The sequence below is a fragment of the Myxozyma melibiosi genome (assembly GCF_037950935.1).
Source record: "Myxozyma melibiosi strain Phaff 52-87 chromosome Unknown BZA70scaffold_5, whole genome shotgun sequence".
In the NCBI taxonomy this organism is placed as follows: Eukaryota; Fungi; Ascomycota; class Lipomycetes; order Lipomycetales; family Lipomycetaceae; genus Myxozyma; species Myxozyma melibiosi.
The window spans coordinates 241,329-259,863 of NW_027042919.1; the positions used below are offsets into that span (position 1 = coordinate 241,329).

Below are 18,535 nucleotides of genomic sequence, written 5' to 3' on the forward strand. Positions count from 1 at the left end.
GGGCTCAACACCTTGACTCAACAGTGACTTCCAGCAGCAATCAGCGACTATATCTACGCGAGATCAAATAATTTTAAAAAACATCAATTTTCAAGCTAACTAGCAAATAATACCATAACGAATGAATGAAGAACCTCAAAAGCAAAGAAAAATAAAAAGCCAAATAGCGCGTTTGTACATTCAGCCCCCGAGAAGGGCTGATAAGCGGTAAAGCTGGTAAGTAATCCATAGACAAATATCACAGTTCACAATAGAAGAAAAAAAGATAAATAATGTTCATATTCACAATTGACCGCCTCACGTTACTCCAGAATCATAAATGCGACAAAAAATAAAAAGGAAAAGAAAAAGATAAAATTGCTGCCGGATACAAAGAGATCCTCAAGGCAGAGGAGGCAGAACTAGGGCCGCTTCAAATTAAGCAAGAAGGGCGTAGTTGAGACCGGTGAGCGGGTTCCACTCCTGGAACCAGGAGACCTCGTCCTCAGATCCGTAAGGAGCGAGCTCGAACTGCTGCTTCTTGCCAAAGTCGCAAGAGACAGAGGAGGCGGTGAAAGTGCCGGTGGTGGCGTCGACGACACCGACCAAGTCACCGCGAGTGGGGCGCTTGTTCCAGGAGAGAGTGGACTCGTCGAGGGTGTCGGCGATCTTGAAGATCTGGAACTTCTTGGAGCCGGAGATGGTCGAAGGGAACGAGTTGGCGGAGGGAGGGGTCCAGATCAACTTGCAGGACTTGACAGAGTCCTTGAGCTGGGGAATGTCGAAGGAGGCAAAGGTGTCGACCTCCTTGTCGCCAGCAACGATCGAGCCGGTGTACTGAGCGCCAAAGACCTTGTTGGGGTTCTCCTTCTTGACGGGGATCAGGAGGTTGGGAGGCAAGAGCGACGCGGTGGCCTTAGCGGCAGAGGCGGCAGCGGCAACGGCGACGGAAGTGGTAGCGACAGTGGTGGTGGTAGCAGCAGAGCCGGCAGCGGTCTTGGTCTTGGTCACAAGAGTCGTGGTGGTGGTGGCAGAGGACGAACCAGCGGCCGAGACGGTGGAGACCGCGGCAGAGGAAGTGGTGGAAGCGGCGGTAGTCGAGGAGATAGGCGAGACGTAAAGAAGAGCGCCGTAGGCAGTCTTGCCGCCGCAGACGTCATCGCTGCCAGAGGTCGACCAGTAGACCTGGTAGTTGTCGCCGCAGGCAATAGCGTCGCTCTCACCGTTCAGCTCGAGAGTGGTGCCGTCGATAGTCCAAGCGACCGCAACAGCCTCAGCGGGAGGGTTGGTGCTGTACTTGAGAGCAGAGGTCTTGGGATCAACGTAGATGGTTGCATCCGAGCCCTCGATCTTGAGCGCGCCGCTGTCGATGTAGTTCTCGATCGAGGTCTCGGCGCCAAAGTAGAGGTTGCCATCACCCTTGATCGAGAGGCCGGCGTACTGGATCGGCGAGCCAGAGCGGATGGCAAGGACGCCGAAGAGGTCCTCGGACGACGAGGCAGCGGCGGAAGAGGTGGCAGCCGCGACGGAAGAGGTGGCAGCCGCGACGGAGGAGGTCGAGGACGCGACGGAGGAGGAGGAGGCGCTGACGGTTTCCTCGACGTAGTAGAGCTCGACGCCGATGGCATCGCTGCCGCAGAAGTCTGCCGAGGTGCCGTTGCCCCAGTAGAGCGAGTAGGCGGAACCCGAGGCAGGGCAGGCGACACCGTTGCTCTCGCTGTTGAGGACGAGGCTGTTGCCGTCGGAGCTGAGCGACCAGGCGACGGTGACGGCTTCCGCGGGAGGGCTGGTGGAGTACTTGACCTGGCGGGAGCTGGGATCGATGTAGATGATCTGCTCGGAGCCGTCGATGAAGAGTCTGCCGCTGTCGATGGTGAAGATGGTGGAGTCACCGGCGATGGTGACGGCACCGTCGGAAGCACCGACGTTGGCGTACTGGAGAGCCGAGCCCGAGGCGATAGTCAAGAGACTGAAGGTCGAGTCGGCGCGCTTGGAGAGAGGCGCGGCCGAGACGAGCGAGGCAGCGAGGGAGGCGAGAGCAAAGGAGGAAGCAGTGTTGAACTTCATTGTTGTGACTGAGAGAAGGCTAAGCTGATGATTGTTGTGTGATGGGGATGAGAAAGAAGACGAGGAAGAGGGAGGACGAGGGGAGTATTTATGCTTGCTCGAGCTCGGGAAGAAGAGAGCAGGAGATGGCGGGGTTGGAGTGGGATGGAGACAAAAATAGAAAGAGTTTGTGGATTCTCGTGTATCTTATTGCTCGGGGAAGCATCGGGCGGCGGGGCCTCTGACGATGCCCAGAAAGGAGAGAATCACGAGGAGGACGGGTGGTACCCACGCGAGTGAACGGCACCGACGGGTGTGGCCGATGATCTGCTCTGAGCTGCTGGCCAGGTTTGTTACAGACAGCTTCGATATATCATCTTCGTCGTCAGCAACAACATTAAAAATTACAGTAGTATCATCAGCAGCAACAACAACAACACCTCTCTCAACTACAAAATGTACACGGAGCCGTCAAGAAGAGTTCGAGAACAGCGGGCGGGAATGACGTCGGCGAAGAAAAATACGCAGAAACGCCACCTGCAGGAACCCAACCTTAAACTTCAGCCGTGCAGTCTAAACTTATATTTAGCAGCAGCAGCGGGAGAAGCAGCAGCGGGAGAAGCACGAAAAGAGCACGAAAAAGCAGGAACAGAACAGCAGACTGCTCGGTGATGTCCGCAGACACGTGTGCTGAATGTCCTGACTTGTTCTGTTCTTCACGCAACAATAGCACGTGTAGTTGTAGACAGTAGACAGTAGACAGTAGTCAGTAGTCAGTAGTCTAGTCTGCGTCTCGAGCTGTCTCTCGGCTGGATTGTACAGTACTCATACAGCACTCGGCAAACCAATATCTATATTTGGATTCTTCCAAAACGCTACCGCACGGCACGGCTGCCTACCGGCTGCTGCCTGCTATCGAAACCGTATTCGCCCGCCTTCGTCATCCGCCGTCATCGTTTTCCGGATCTCTGCACAGACTCCAAACAACTCAGAAACTCTGGCTCGGCTGCTGCTCTGCTTCTCGCTTGCTGTTGCCCGCTCTATCTTTAGAACTTCTGATCACCGCACGGCTGTCTGTTCCTGAGTTTTTTACCTCTCCTGTCCTCATGATCGCTCGCCTCGGGATTACTTCATTTTCTCTCCTCCGCCTGACGTCATCCCCAGACACTTCTCCGTCATGTCTTACCTCTTACTTCTTTACCATATACGCTTTATGACCATTGTTGTTTCTGTACAGGATAAGATAAAACTATTCAAGGCTCGCGTTTCAGCCAAGGCAACTAAGTCGTCATACCTTCCCAGCAGCAGTCGTAGAATGTCCTGGAAATATCAAAATATATCTTTGATTTGAAAAGTAGAGAATTTAAAGATAAAAAATAAATAGAATAGAAAATGTGGCAACATGAAAACATCAGCGGGGTATCGATAGCTCTTAAAATGTTTCCTCCTCCTCAACCGCATCGACCGCCTCCGCATCTGGGATCTCAAATCCTTCCTGTAAAATACAAAATATTAGCAAATCTGGTCATATCTCTATTAAAATCAGTATCAATCTCACCTCTGTAGTGTATAGTATATCCTGAATCTGCCGGATCATCGCATCCTTCTCCGCGTTCGCCGGCACGCCATCAGCGCCAACCAGCGCCGCATCCTCATCCGCCACCGAGGTCACGAAAATCTCGATATCGCGCAACTTGCTAAAGTAGAAATCACGCTCCCGCTCAAGCCCCTCCGCGTGCTCGCGCAGCGCAGCGTTCTCGGTCTGCAGCTGCTGGATCTGCACGTTCGCAGACGGCGTCCGCGTCCGCGGCACGATCCCGCTGCCGTTGCTCGCGCCCGACGAGCCGGCTCCTCCGGCCGACGACGAGCCCGAGACCTTTCGACTGGAGACCACCGACGCTGCGCGCGGAGCTGGGCCGGACGAGGCGGAGGACGAGATGCCGGGTCCTTTCCGGCGCGAGAGCGCGTCGTATTCGCCGCCGGGGTAGTGCGCGTCCCAGAACTTCTTGACCCATTGTAGAAACTCGAGGTTGTCCTGCATCTTGCACTTCACCAGACGCTCGACCGGCACGGTCTTGTCTATCTTGTGGCGCAAAAATACGGCCTGTAGAACCTTGAAGTTGGGCAGATATTGGTATTCAGAGTGCACATCAAACTGTAGTTCCCAACCTTTGTCAGTCTGCTGCTCAACCATAGAACACAAAAAACCAGAGAACAATAAAAGGAATGCTCACCTTCACTTTCGACATCGGAACATCGCCGTAAATACTATCAAAGATCTGACAGAGCGGAGCACCGGTTCCGCACTGCTCGATCTTTGAAAACTCCATCTGTAGCAGATCGGACATCCACGCCAGAAGCTCTAGTCTCGATTCACCCATCTCGATCCTTTATCTTTCGTCTGTCGTAGATCGCTGTACTTCTATATTAGACAGAAAAGGCTCTAGTCAGCTGGCGGGAACTAGATCTTCGTCCGTATAGCGCGCGTTGAACAGGGGGTACGTGATGACCTCTCGATTGCCTCGCAGGACGAATACGCCCTCTCCAGACAAACAAGGACGTTGGATCCACCACCACCCCTTGCCATTCACAGCGGTCCATCATATCCCCTGTCGCGCGTAAAAATCAATAAAAAGAGAACGTACCTTAAAGCAGCAGGAACGCCGATAATCTGTGCCTGGCTATGTAAATTCAAACAAGCTAAAAAACCACCTTCACACAAGAGCTCAAGTCAAAAACAAATACCACAGATATCTGTCTTATCTCAATAAACAAAAACCACACGAGTATACACGCCTTCAGATAGGACTGATTACGAGTACAAAGTCGGAAGGAGAGCGTGTTCTTGCAAAGGGATGGTTGTGTGTGTTTGTTTATTTTGTGCAACGAAAACAAATGATCACAGACAGAGTTTCGTGACCGACGCGTGTGCCGTTCTGTGAGCGGGGAGTCACCGCCGCTTACTATTCCTTCTTCTACAGCTCCTGTTGGCAACCAGCTGTCTTCTGTCTTCTTTCTTGTTTACTCTTTATCAAGCATACAGCAAAAGTCTGGTCTGCTTACAAGACTCCAACTCTCCACCATACATTACAAGCAAACTCACGTAACATTCAGGTTTTTCTATATCTCTTCTAGTAGCTATTATTATCGGCAATACCACAACAACAAAACAAAACGACGAGATAGCAATCATATCCTCCACATGATATCAGATAAAGAAAAATCAGATATAAAATCCCATACAGAAGAATGAATATAAATAGAAAAAACAAAGTATAGAGCACTGACTGACCGGCGATAATAGAGACGTGGAGCAAGACGTGGGATTTTCACTCCAGGTTTGAAATCATTGAAAAGGACGACCCCGCCAAAAAATAGTATGGAATAATAAATAAGAAAAAGAAAATTCAAAAGAGAAGAATAGACACAGAGAGCACACGGTACGCATTCACAACAAACAAGGCAGCAATCTTTCAACAAACAGAGTAGGACAAACACTGAGAGAAAGAGTCAATAGACGCAAGATAAGTAATGGAAATATAATTAGAAAGCCTCAAGAAAGTAAAAAAGGAGAAAACAAACAACAATATAAGAAGAAAAATCCGAAAATTTAGCAAGCACATCCCTGAGCTCCGTTCTCGCCATGGGCTTCCAAATCCACACCTCTCTCGCCCGCGCCAGCTCTGCCTCTCGAGCCCGACGCGATCCGCTTGTTGACAATCTCCTCGGGGATCTTTGCCGCGATAGCCAAAAACACTTCCTCGACGTTAGCCGCCGTCTTGGCCGAGGTCTCGAAAAACAGAAGCCCTTCCTCTTCGGCAAACTTCTTGCCTTCCTCGGTCGAGACCTTGCGACGGTCTTCTTCCTCGTCGCTTTCGCTGCCGTCGTTGCACAGATCGAGCTTGTTGCCCACGAGCGCAATCACAATCTTGGGACTCGCCTGCGCGTGCAGCTCGCTTACCCAGTGGCGCGCCTTGATGAGCGAAGTGGGCTTCGTCAGGTCGTAGACGACCAACGCCGCCTGCGCATTTCTGTAGTACATCGGCGCCAGCGAAGCGAACCGTTCTTGTCCAGCAGTATCCCTGGAAGATCAGATAGTCAGCATACCATAATGAAAATTCACAAAAAGCATGCCAGCGCGCATGACTCACCATATCTCAAACTTGATCGTCCTGGTAGGCAAGGAGCATTTCTGGGTCAAAAACGCAGCACCGATAGTAGGCTCTACACGCAGATAATCAGAGTCAGCAAACCATCCTATTTCTCAAAATACGACGCGCCCCTTTTCGTATATCGCCATTCTGCACAGAAATAGAGCAAACACCAAACAAGTCAACACAGCGGCCCACAGGGGAAGGAAGAAGGGGGGGGCTGATAAGCTCCCTGCTCTGCTCGATCCGCCAGACAACAAAAATAAAGAATTCCCCAAGCTTCGGCCGATGCTGAAAAACACCACGCAGACAGTCAACAGTTGAGAAGTTGGTTCCCGCGGCGGCGCGGGGTTCAAGCGTTCATAGATGGGCCCGGACCGAGGTGACCGGTCGAAGATCATCAGATCAGCACACGAAAAACTTCCCGCCCGTCCGCGATATCGAGTGTGCGCGCAGCAAGAGTGCATCATGGAAATCAACCCATCCAAATCTCAAAACCAAAGCACAAGCAAGATCCCAGCAAAAACAAAAAAGGGGGGCGGCAAGGAAAGAAAAAGCGGATACCTTTGTTCTCTTGGAAGTCGTTGCTAACGAACCGCAGCACCAGACTGGACTTGCCGACAGCAGCCTCGCCGAGAAGAACCAACTTCACAGAGGCCGACGGCTTCGGCGCCGACGACGCAGCATCTATCGAACTCATACCGGAGATGAGAGCGCGGGGGTGGTGTGCGGGGGGTGGGTGGCGGGGAGGTGATGGAGGGCTTTTAGTAAGATGCGAGAGGGCGAGAGGCTCTTAGGTCGGATATTCCTGTTGAAGCGGGTATCGTGTAGCTGCTGGTCGCTTGTGATGTAAGATATTACATAATCCTTGAAATCAACCACTGCGCAGCCATAAGTCATCATCATGGTCATAGACAGCAACAGAGCAGAGTAAGAGGCAGAACATTGTATTTACACATTACAAGTACATTCGAGATAACAACGAAAGGCAGATCCGCAGACAAAGCAACCTTTTCTCCAACTTTTGCACTCCTCTCTCATTTTTATGATGCCTCGTGCTCATTCTCATTCTCTTCCTCTCCTTCTTTCTTTCGGCACATTACGAAAAAAATAACAGATGCAAGCATTAGAATGAACGCCGGCAAGTATTCATATTAAAAGATAGAAAAAAAGAGAATATTATGGTTGATCTTTGTATACTTCACACGCTTTTATTTTTTTGCCTAACACTCAACAAAACCGAAACCCAAACGCCATCTAGTAGACCTCGCCCTGGATGGCAGGGAACTCGAAAACGACCTGCTTGCCGGTAAGCTTGGAGTAGACGGACTGGAAGGACTCGAGCTTGTAGTCGATGGCGGTGGAGTCCTTGTTGTCGAGGTAGCTGCATCAAAGAAAAAACCAGTCAGTATTTCCCCATGGAATATAAAAGACAAGCAGCAAAACTTACACCTTGTGGATCTTGCCACCTCCAACGAGTGATCGGATGCGCTTGCCAACAATCTCTGTGGGGAAGACGAGGTCCTCGAGGATAGCGTCGTGGACGGCGGTCAGAGTGCGCGAGCGGGGGCGCTTCTGCTGCTGTCTTGAGCGGCGGCCGGGCTTGGGGAGAATGCGACGCTGGGCGATGAAAACGACGTGGCGGTCCGAGAACTTCTTCTCGAGCTCACGGGTCAAACGCTGCTGGATCTTGTGGAAAGACGCGAGGAGGGGAACGGGAACGAAGATGGCGATGGCCTTCTTGCCGCCAGAGACATCAATCTAAACAACAATCCATTAGAACCCTGTCTTGTCTTTTTTTTTCACTCTATGCATCCATGTCCTCTTCTCCTCTCCTTCCTCTTCTCAACCACACACACTCTCTCCCTGATGCAAAAGAACCATAACAAAACAGTGACTCCGTACCTCCTTGGCAGCGCTGAACTGGAGTGGTCGGAGATCAGCCTTGAGGTCAGCGACCGAGGTCTCGAGGTCGTACAGACTCTGGGCAATCGAAAGCTCCAAGTCAGAGGCAGTCGCGGGCGAAACAAGCTTGTTGGTGGCCGACATTGTGATGATGTGTCTTTGTTGAAGGTGGAGCAAAAAGAGTAGTCGTGGACGTCCTCAGCACTTTTCGAGATCTTCAAACTGTGCGTAGCGTAGCGCGGCCCTCAGCACCACTAGCGGCTCCCAGCGACTGAGCCCTGCAGGTTCTGCGTGACTGCTTTTTGGTAACCCTACTTCTGAGCCGCAATAACCCTACATGTCTAGGATGGGTAGGGCGCCACATATACTGCGGCTCGCTTGTCTAATAGCTGTTGCATATGTTTCTGGCTTTGGTAGACTATTGGTACAATTGATTACTATTGCGTTTAACAGATGAGTGCAGGGGTAACAAAAACATAAAGACAAAACAATGAATCCTGCAAAGCTCCTAAACGACGGACAGACGGGCAAAAAAGAGCAAAACAAACAATAAGCACAAATCCTAAACTACAAACTCTTTCCTATCCCTCGCTTTTTCACTACTCAAGCATGACATAGTTGATTCCAGTCCGCGGCTTGAGCATCTGGAACCAAGACACCTCATCCGGATCCCCGTAAGCAACGAGCTCAAACTGCTGCTTCTGACCAAAGTTGCACGATACGGTGGACGAGTTGAACTCGCCGGTGACGGCGTTGACCAGGCCGACCAGTTCTCCGCGGGCAGGGCGCGTGTTCCATGACAGGCTGGACTCGTCGAGTTCGTCTGCGACGTTGTAGATTTTGAATTTCTTGACGCCGATGATTGTCGATGCGAACGAGTCCTGTGTAGGCGGGGTCCATATCAGTTTGCAGGACGTCACTGTCGATGAGAGTGCCTCGGGGACATCGAATGAGATGTACGTCTCGACCGCGTCTCTGCCGGAGATGACGGTACCAGAGTACTGGGTGCCGTAGACTCCGTCGGGGTCGGTCATCTTCACGGGAATAATGAGATTGGGAGGAAGTATGGAGGCGGTTGCGGCGGCGGTAGAAGAGGATGTCGAGGAGGGTGTCAATGTTGATGAGAATGATGAAGATGGAGACGATGATGATTGCAGAGATGAAGATGATGCAGATGATGATGCAGATGATGATGCAGACAATGCAGATGATGATGCAGATGATGCAAATGATGAAGAGGACGAAGGTGGTGGCAATGTTGACGTCGTAGTCGATGTAGTGAACGAGGTAGACAAGGTCGTCGTCGTAGTAGCTTCAGTCGAGCGGTAAGCGTTAACGTTGGCAGAGCTGGTCACGGAGACGACAGCAGTAGTACCGGACGTAAACATGTGAGTAGTCGTCTTCGTAACCATCGACAAGGTAAGACCAGAAGACGAAGATGCAGACGCAGAAGCAGCGCGAGACGAACTTGTCGAGGTAGACGAAAAAACAGGCGGGGAGTAAGTAGCAGAGCTGAAAGCACCATAGACGGCCATCAGTTTAGCGCCGTAAGATGCCTCGTTGTCGCAGACGGACTCGTTACCCCAAAACACCTGGTAGTCGTCTCCACAAGCAATCGCATTCTGCTCGCCATCGAGAGTGAGATCGCCATTCTCGTCCACGTCCCACCCGTGGGCGGTCGCGCCGGAGGGGGCGGAGGTGCCGTACTTGAGAGCCTTAGTGGATGGGTCGATCCAGATGAGCAAGTCCGAGCCTTCAATCTTGAGCTCGTCGTAGTCGACGTAGTTGCCAATCAAGTCAGAGAATCCAAAGTAGATGTTTCCATCACCAATGATGGAGAAGCTCCGGAACTGGATCGGTGAGCCGGTGTGGATTGCGACGACGGAGAAGTAGTCGTCGTCCTCAGTGCTAGAAGCAGAAGCAGAAGCAGAGGCAGAAGCAGAAGCTGCTGGGCCGGTGGCAGTGATGGTGATAGTGGTAGCCAGAGGAGCAGCACTTGCTAGCGTGAACGCAACCACAACAAGCGCAAGGGCAGACAGAGAGCGGAACATTGCAGATGCAGCGGGGAAGGAATGTGAGATGCAGCGATGAGGACAGACATTTTCGGGAATAGGGGCTTCATCTGGGGTACTTATATACACGATGCGTTTTCACAGCAGGGAAACAATGAAAAGGCCCAATGTGGAGCGAACAGTCTGACAGTCGACGAACCTGGCCGGGCTGGGTAAGCGGAAGTATCTTTGCGTCGCGTAGGCCCAGCCAGGTGCCACGGGGCTGCAGCTTGACACTTCTAGAAAGGGAAGGGGGCGTTTCTCTGTTCTTCCCTATTCCAATAGTCTGCAGGCCTGCACCCCCTAGCTGCGGACATAATGTTGAGCCGGGCATGATTCGGCGACGACGGCGCATGCAGACTTGCACAGCAGATGATATAACATATTTAAAACCGATAACAGCATCAAAACTCGAATTCATTATCATTAATTAAGCGGGCTACACTCAAAGCCTATGCAGACGAAGGCGGCAGAGACGAATTGGCATGAAACTTAACAGAACGGGAATCAAGTTTAAGCGGGAACCTACAGACAGCCGAACACGTCTTTGCGAGACAATGAAAGTCAAGCAAGAAAAGTAAAAGGCAAAAAAAACATTCTGACCGAGAGGGAAGAAAAGTATGGCTGGCTAGAAGTCCTGATTCTGCCTGTTTGCCAATATGGGAAAATAGCTTCCGGCGGGATGGCAGTATGTGCAGCTGCAGCAGCTGCGGCGGCGGAGGAGGAGGAGGCGTATGCTCTGCATGAGAGTTGCAGCAGCAGGCTGGGCAGTGAAATACCGCAATGAGCAGCAGCGGCTTTATGACAAAAATGTCCTTGATGGAAGAGTCCTATTTCATTTCGAAGTCTGTTGATCAAGAACAAAGACTGACGGATGGACTTGCAGGTTTGATAGCAGCAGTCGACTAGGATGAACACGTTGAGTCGGCGGTTTACTTTTTTTGCTTCGCTTACAGGCGTTTAACTCGCTCGGCTGAAACCCTAAAATCCGGAACCTCTCTGCGTCTGTTTCCAGAACGGAGGATGCCGCGTACGCTGCTGCTGCTGCTGCCGTATTCTTCGTCTGCCGTCTGCACTCAGCACCCTCGCCCTTCTCGGCAATAACAGTCAGCCAGCCACCCTCGCCTGTGCCTGTCTGGTCGCCGACGTCGGAGGTTGCCGAGGGGTCTCTCGTAGTTAAGCTAGCGACCGCGCGTTATCTGTCAAGTCTGTTTGTTTAATTGCTCTCTCGTGCTGGTCGCGTGCAAACAGACTAGCTCCCGCCCTGCCAGGAACATATCATATTCACGCCTAGCGCGTGGCTCCTCTTAACCCGCTCGGCGCCAGGATCCGGGCTAGCTGACCGTAGTCCAGCCGTCGGAACACATTGTCTCTTTTCCTAAAAACCCTTAGCTTAGGATATGCGCGACGGCCACTCCATGCAGCATGGCCTTGTGGAAAATGAAGATATTAGAAACCGACAAGCGTACGTGCTGCTGCATCCTCATTGGTTCAAGCCCGCCCGGGATGTCAGCGTATTGTCCGTATTTGGCAAAGCATTGCGTCGCAGCGCGGCGCCCACCTGGGCAATTGGCCAGCAAATGAAATGCAATGAACAATGAGCCTCCTCCCATCAGCACTGACAGGATGGAGTAATAATACAATGCATACGATAATGAAACGCTCTATTTACTAGACTACCGCCACATGCCGGAAACGTCCTCGTCCCCCATCGCAACAATCTCCATCGCCTTCTCCCCGCCAGCCTCTAGTTCGGGCCGCTCCAGCACACCTGCAATGCATTGCCACGCATTGCGTCCCGCACCCCACGCCAAGACCTCGTTCTTGAACTTCTCGCCTGCGTCGCGCGAAACAGCGCCGCCATCTGCTCCGCCCTTGAAGACCTGGCGCCATACTAGCGACGCCATTGCGCGGTCGAGTAGATAGGAGTAATAGACCGCGCCGTAGCCTACAAGATGACCGAACTGGCCTTGCCAGCTCGTCCCCTCAACGGGCGGGAAGAGCGAGTACTGCTTCTCAAGAGCACGGCTGATCGCGGTAGAGTCTAGTCTACCTCCGTGCAGCGACTCGGGCGAGACCGTGTGGAGTGCCAGGTCTAGGAGCGACATCTCGATCTGCGTGTAGCTGTCGTTGTATTTGAATCCAGCGACCTCCTTCAAGTGTGCTTCAAGCAGCGGCATCGGCAGCGGCTCGTCCGTCTCGTGGTGTCGGGCAAACAACGCCAGAACGTCGGGGTTTCTAGCGAAATGCTCCATGAGCACAGACGGCAGCTCGACAAAGTCGGTCGCGCATCGTGTGCCGGAAATGTTGTGCAACGAGGTGCGCCCGAGCATCGAGTGCATCGCATGACCCATCTCGTGGAAAAGCGTCTCAACTTCGGCAAACGACAACAAACTTGCGCGGCCGTCGGATCGAGAGGCAAAGTCGCAGACTAGACCGATCGTAGGCAGTTGGAAGACTGATCCGTCGCTCTCCGTAAGCGTCGGGATGTCCTTAATTCCGTCGTCGAGACCGTCGAATTTCTCGTCGTCGTAAATCTGCCGTGAGCAGCGAACAGTATAGTGCGCCGGAGCGCGAGGCTTGCCTTCCCGAGCAAACAGATCGCAGTACATGATTCCAACTCGCTGCTCACCGCTACCGTCGAGCGCACTCCCGGTATCAGCCATGATATCGAGCTTGCGCACATCCGGATGCCAGGTTTCTCCGGATGCGTAGTCGGTCTCGCGCGGGACAAATCGGATTCCGTAGAGTTTCGTAAACAGTCTAGAGAGACCCTGCATCACCGTTCCGACCGAGAAATAGGCGCTCAGAAAGTCATACGAGCGCATCTTTGGCTGGCGGGTCTTGTCAATGTACTGAGACAGGTAGTAATCTCTGTCCCATGCTCTGAAAACCGGATCTTCCTGGTTTCGAGGGTCGGCCGCTTTCAGCTTCTCTAGCAACGATATCTCACCCTGCGCGGCAGGTTTTGTTCTCGCGGCAAGATTTTCTAGAAATTTGTGAACTGCCTCGGGAGTGCGCGCCATCTTATCACTGAGCTGGTACTCCGCAAACGATTTCGAGCCCATGAGGTTCGCCAAGCGCATACGCTGCATCAGCAAAGTTTCCAGGATCTGAATCTGTCGATCGGAGGATTTGCGCGAGTTTACGTACAGCTGCTCGCGGATCTTGGATGAGTAGACGCTGAGAGCAGCCATGCGCGCGACGGTTCCTGTAGTTGGCAGTTTGACATGTCTGACCTTTGCCAACGCTTGCGCGGAGGGCTTGCCGTTTCTCTGGCGCCTGCCAAAGCCGAAACTCGAGCGGCCTTCGCTTGCCTGAGCGCTCGCGATGCGAAGGCCGTTGACGAGCGTGGGATCGAGGCCTGTGAGGTCGTTGATGTCAACGGTGATGCTCTCGTGAGCGGGGCTGAGACCCATCATAAAGTCACGCGAGAGGACAGCGATGTTGTTTTGCACGGTGATGACTTCCTCGCGGATCGACTGATCGAGCGAGGCGCCGGATTTATTGAAGTCGTCGAGCAGGAGCTTTCCGACAATCATCTCCTCGCGCGAGAGCACGTTCTCGACGTTTTCAGACTCAAGAACTTTTCTTAGCACGCCAAAGAGCTCGACACTGGAGTTGAGCTGGATCATGTAGCCTAACATTATGCTATGCGCGCGCTCGGCGTTGGCAAGATATGCCTGGTCGGGATGCACTGTGCGTACAAATTCAGCAAGGTCAATCACCCGGCAAAGCATATCAGAAAGCCGATCAAACAGCCTGACCACGCGCCTGCAATCGTCGTCGGTGAGCTTGCCGGTGTCGATGGCGATAATAGCAGCGGCCACGCGCTGGGCGGCGAGCAAGGTTGATTCGGCGAATTCGGCTAGCGAGTTAGCCGACGTCAGGCGCGCATTGTTCAACAGGCCGGTTGAGCGCGACTGTGGAAATCTGGAGTAGAACGAGTTCCAGACCGAAGAAGAGTCGAATACGTCGCGCAGCAGACGGTCATCTTCGGCCGCGGAGGAAGGACCGGACGAGACGGGGTGCGGCGGCGGGATCGTTGTGGAATCGGATGCTGCGCCAGGGCCGGATGTCGATGGCTTCGACGTGCGAGAGGCGGTCTTCAGAAAACGGCGACCGGAGGAAGTAGATTTGGCAGTGGTCAAAGATGATATCCGAGAGATCAGACAAGAGGAAGAGGCCTGTCTGGCCGCCAGGGCAGAGACAAGTCGCTGGCACGGCATATCTAGATCAAACCCGACGCAGTTCAGTATTTGCAAGACACAAAATGGGAATAAAGCCCAAACTGCAAAGACCCAACAAACCTCTAAGTAATCTCCACTAATGCAGCAGAAACAGATATCAGGCGGCAGAGACGGCGGGGACAGAAAGCGGTCGGAAAAAGTGGGGAGTCCAAGCACTAGCACCGAAACTAATTTTCGAAAGTCTGGATGATCCGCTGGGAGGAAGCCAGGTTGTGGTCACGTGGCTGCCAACCGGACGTCGCAGGCTACAGAGATTGGACAGGGAGTAGAGCGAGTGGTTTTTGTTCGGAGATAGTGTTGATTGTTTTACGGTAGTAAAAGTTGATTGATTTGACTGCTAATTAGTAATTAGAAGCAGTAGTAATACTTAAAACTCTGATTACGATAGTTACCAGAAGCATTCCCATATTCGATGTCACCAGTAGAGATAGTCACGTGATAATATGAACCGCTGTATGCAACCCGTACTTTCTTGAGAGCAATGCAAGACCGGTCCAATGCCATCAACCAACAAACCTAACAACTAATTAAATAAACATAAATGGCAGCTACTCGAGTTTTATCATGGTTCATAGCAGTGAACGGCAAACCACCACTATTGCGGGCCGATAATATCATCTGAAAGACCGGTTCAGGACGATCCCGCCTGCTGACATCCCGGTTGCAGACCGCGGCGCGAGGAGATATTGACGTAAGGGCACCGTGGCTGCATCACAGGCCTGCACAAGCTCACCACGTCGCCCGTCAACTGATTTGATCCCGCCAGCACCGCATTCTCTCGAGTTTTACCTTGACCGCTTCACGATTCCACGGCCATCTAAGATAGCACGCATGGCCTCGTCTGCCGCCGCGAAGGCGACGTGCGTTGACCACGCTGTGCCGTATCGTCAGCGGCTTTCTCGTAGCGAATTGCCTCCCAATACTCCACCGTTGGCGGTGAGGTATGATAGCCAGTCGTCACACCTGCTGATCTGCTGTGTTTATACTGACTGCTTCACTATATTTTAGATGGTTCTTTGCAACAGATATTCCAAAGACAAAGCCGTTTGTCGAGAAGGACTGGAAACCTCCCAAGCCGCCGTCCAAGTTCGTCCCGTTCTCGGCCACCGACTCGCGCAATATCGAGGCTCTATACCAGCGGAACCCGACAAACGTGTCTGCCGACCAGGCCTCCGCTGGGACGTCGATTGCCGATTGCGAGTCAGAACTCGACACGGTCGCTGTGAACGAAGATCGGCTGTTTAAAGTCGACATTCGGAAGCGCGAGCTGTCGCCGATATACTGGGCCGGGCCGACGTACGACGTCAGACGGGGCACTTGGTTCTATGCTGACAGCAGCACGCTCAAGCCTTGCGATGAGAATCTGGCGAATCAGATTGAGGAAGGGTATTTGAAGAACCAACCATTCTGTAAGCCAGTCACACCACCCTCGACAGCGACCGAGCCAGCGGGTGCAGATCTCTCTGTGGACAAGAGCACTGCTGCGCCAACTCATGAAGGACAGACTGAACCAGCGCGTGATTCCGCTCGAGCTACTACACAGCAACCGCAGTCCTCTATAATCCCCGAGGAAGCCCAACACGAATCCACAGATAAAGCTGGCGGGAACGGAAAGCGAGCACGGACTGCTCCATTCACAGACTCTCTCACGAGCGCATTCACCTTCCGCACCAGATCTAAATCTCCGGCGTCCAAGAAAGACGGAAGCTCTACGGTCCAACCACTGACAGAGACAGGGGATGCCAAACATTCTCGCACGACGTCGTCGGCTGGTATCCAACCGACGCTGCTAACATGGCCGCTATACGGTCCGCATATGGGAAAATACGTGATCTACTCGACTGATGCGAGCACGGCGTGGATCATCAGTGACGATTTTTATGGCAAGTTCTCGTCGACTATTTATCAGCGACTCACGGCGGGAGCGAGTATGGGAGGCCTGAAGATCGTGCGGGGGTGGTCGAATGTTCGAAACAAAAAGTCAGCAGCGGCAGCGCCGACGACGAGCAATGCCGGTACGTCGACGGTGGCAGAAGGAGTTGCGAGTTCCTCGCCGCCATCTTCAGGACAAGAAAAGCCGATACTGAACATGGGAGGAGGTACGCCCGGCGAAGCGGCAGCGCAGTTGGTAGAGGCGCTGAAGTCGCAGCATGAGAAGGAGGTTAAATCGTCAGAGACTGAGGACGGGCGCGATAACAAGATTTTGGAAGATCAGATGGAGCAAGACTATGCGCGTGACGAAGAAGAGGACGATCAGAACCGGGAGATTGACCACGTCGTGTTGTGTGTGCACGGTATTGGCCAGAAGCTGGGGCAGAGGCTCGAGAGCGTGAATTTCGTGGGGGATGTGAATACGTTCCGCAAGACGATGAAGGCGGTGTACGCGTACTCGCCCGACTTGCAGGCACTGAATGGAATCGCGGGAGGCGATTCGTCAAAGCCGAATTCAAGGATTCAGGTACTACCGGTGTGCTGGCGGCACAATATCCATTTCGGGCTGAAGCAGGAGTCAGAGGAGGGTAGTGGTGCGAAGGAGCAGGATATTGGGAGGATGGATAGTCAGGTTAGTGAGGCGACGGAGGAGGAGGATGCGGCGTCGCTTGCGGACATCACTATTGATACTGTTCCTGCGTTGAGAGGGTAAGTGGTGTTTTATTACTGTGATTTGTTGGGAACGGGGACTAACAGCGATTACAGTGTGATATCAGAAGTTTTGCTCGACATTCTTCTCTACTACCAACCCGCGTATCGAGAGCGCATCATGCTGAACGTCGTTGCTGAATGTAACCGCATATATCGCCTTTTCCAGAAATGGAACCCGACATTCAATGGAAGAATCAGCATTGCAGGCCACTCGCTCGGCTCCGCTATTGCCTTTGACGTTTTATGTCGCCAGCCGGATATCATTTCTTCTACCGCAGCAGCCGGGAAGAGCGGTAGCCGGCGGTCCGAGGCGAAGCTTGCACTGGAGTTCGAGGTCGACTCGTTCTTTGGGCTGGGTAGTCCGGTCGGGCTGTTTCAGATGTTGAAGGGCAAGTCGATTGCGCCGCGGTCGGTGATTACGGAGAAAGATGGGGAGACGGGCGGGATGCTGTCGCCGCTCGATTACGATCTCGACAATCCGTTCACGGGACCGAGTCCATACGACGTCAAAGCGGGCGGGCAGGCAATCTCGCGCCCGCGCGCAGAGGATATTTACAACATCTTCCACCCCGCGGACCCGATCAGTTACCGGCTAGAACCGCTGGTTGTGAAGCGGATGGCGTCGCTAAAGCCGCAGCCGATCCCGGCGAGCCGGCGCGGGCTGAACAGCCAGATTGCGAACCTGGCGGAGCTGACGTCGAGGGTTGCGCAGAGCGCGTCGAATATGTGGAGTAGCATGGCGTCGGGGCTGGCGAGTACGATTCTGAACAAGTCGCTTGGGTATGAGACCTCTGGGATGGTGGGCGAGGGGCAGACTATTGCGGCGCAGAACGAAGCTGCTGTTGCTGCTGGTGCTAATAGTGCTACGGCTACGACGACGACGACGGCGGCGGGATCGGTAGGTGCTAGCGGCAGCAATAGCGCGGTGGATGCCAACATCGCGATCGAGACGCTGTACTCGCGTTTCCAGCGGGAAAGCACAAAGGTCACGAGCGAGGCCGACGCGCAGCTCAAGACGCAGCGCGAGACCGAGCTGATCCACGGGTTGAACTACACGGGCCGGATTGACTTTGCGTTGCCGGAGGGGTATATGGATATTACGATTCTGTCGTCGCTAAGCTCGCATCTGGGGTATTTCAAGGACGAGGACGTGGCTAATTTTGTGATGGGACAGTTGCTTGCGCGGCCGTATCCGAAGAGGGTGAAGAGTGAGAGAAGGGGGAAGAGGTAGTTATAACCGCGAGGTCGATCTTGAGCGACCAATCTTATCATACAAAATGAAAAGGGATGATTTTCATTATGTGCTGGACAAAGAATGTGTGGAGTGTGGGGAATGGACAAGCAGGCGCACGGTCATCATCATCTCGGTCGCTTATCGCTTCTGTTTCAATTCGAGTTCAGTGTCTAGACTAGAGACAGTCGCGATCCAGCGCGCCGATTCTGTATTCACTTTTCATTCTCTTATTAAATAGGTTTTTGGGTTGGTTTGTAATTGATGTATAAATAGTTC

The 18,535-nt window shown here is 53.0% G+C and overlaps 7 protein-coding genes across 7 annotated transcripts; 1 reads left to right on the forward strand and 6 right to left on the reverse strand.

Annotated features, from left to right (window-relative positions):
* Positions 1-417: 417 nt before the first annotated feature.
* Positions 418-2,046, reverse strand: BZA70DRAFT_267224 (ubiquitin 3 binding protein But2 C-terminal domain-containing protein; the record flags this gene model as incomplete). Its single annotated transcript, XM_064911086.1, has 1 exon — positions 418-2,046. One exon carries the CDS (start codon positions 2,044-2,046, stop codon positions 418-420), a length of 1,629 nt encoding a protein of 542 aa, XP_064768412.1.
* A 1,411-nt stretch (positions 2,047-3,457) lies between these two features.
* BZA70DRAFT_238018 (calponin homology domain-containing protein) lies at positions 3,458-4,406 on the reverse strand (the record flags this gene model as incomplete). Its single annotated transcript, XM_064910429.1, has 3 exons — positions 3,458-3,520; positions 3,584-4,180; positions 4,260-4,406. The coding sequence occupies 3 exons, from the start codon at positions 4,404-4,406 to the stop codon at positions 3,458-3,460; spliced, it is 807 nt and encodes a 268-aa protein (XP_064768413.1).
* Positions 4,407-5,443: 1,037 nt separating this feature from the next.
* BZA70DRAFT_154524 (ras family protein) lies at positions 5,444-6,965 on the reverse strand. Its single transcript, XM_064909735.1, has 3 exons — positions 6,741-6,965; positions 6,177-6,249; positions 5,444-6,107 (listed from the first exon to the last, which is right to left on the reverse strand). Exons 1-3 carry the CDS (start codon positions 6,874-6,876, stop codon positions 5,636-5,638), a joined length of 681 nt encoding a protein of 226 aa, XP_064768414.1. The 5' UTR covers positions 6,877-6,965; the 3' UTR covers positions 5,444-5,635.
* Positions 6,966-7,054: 89 nt separating this feature from the next.
* On the reverse strand, positions 7,055-8,315 carry BZA70DRAFT_277960 (ribosomal protein S7A). The gene is made up of 3 exons (XM_064912540.1): positions 8,082-8,315; positions 7,627-7,937; positions 7,055-7,560 (listed from the first exon to the last, which is right to left on the reverse strand). Exons 1-3 carry the CDS (start codon positions 8,223-8,225, stop codon positions 7,434-7,436), a joined length of 582 nt encoding a protein of 193 aa, XP_064768415.1. The 5' UTR covers positions 8,226-8,315; the 3' UTR covers positions 7,055-7,433.
* Positions 8,316-8,485: 170 nt separating this feature from the next.
* BZA70DRAFT_277963 (ubiquitin 3 binding protein But2 C-terminal domain-containing protein) lies at positions 8,486-10,137 on the reverse strand (the record flags this gene model as incomplete). Its single annotated transcript, XM_064912541.1, has 2 exons — positions 9,285-10,137; positions 8,486-9,251 (listed from the first exon to the last, which is right to left on the reverse strand). Coding segments are annotated over exons 1-2 (1,415 nt in total), but the record flags the coding sequence as incomplete, so codon positions are not given.
* Positions 10,138-11,779: 1,642 nt separating this feature from the next.
* Positions 11,780-14,534, reverse strand: BZA70DRAFT_277964 (mitochondrial intermediate peptidase). Its single transcript, XM_064912542.1, has one exon. It carries the CDS (start codon positions 14,359-14,361, stop codon positions 11,809-11,811), a length of 2,553 nt encoding a protein of 850 aa, XP_064768417.1. The 5' UTR covers positions 14,362-14,534; the 3' UTR covers positions 11,780-11,808.
* A 516-nt stretch (positions 14,535-15,050) lies between these two features.
* Positions 15,051-18,443, forward strand: BZA70DRAFT_155078 (DDHD domain-containing protein). The gene is made up of 3 exons (XM_064909738.1): positions 15,051-15,323; positions 15,391-17,022; positions 17,080-18,443. The coding sequence occupies exons 1-3, from the start codon at positions 15,214-15,216 to the stop codon at positions 18,254-18,256; spliced, it is 2,919 nt and encodes a 972-aa protein (XP_064768418.1). The 5' UTR covers positions 15,051-15,213; the 3' UTR covers positions 18,257-18,443.
* Positions 18,444-18,535: the final 92 nt, after the last annotated feature.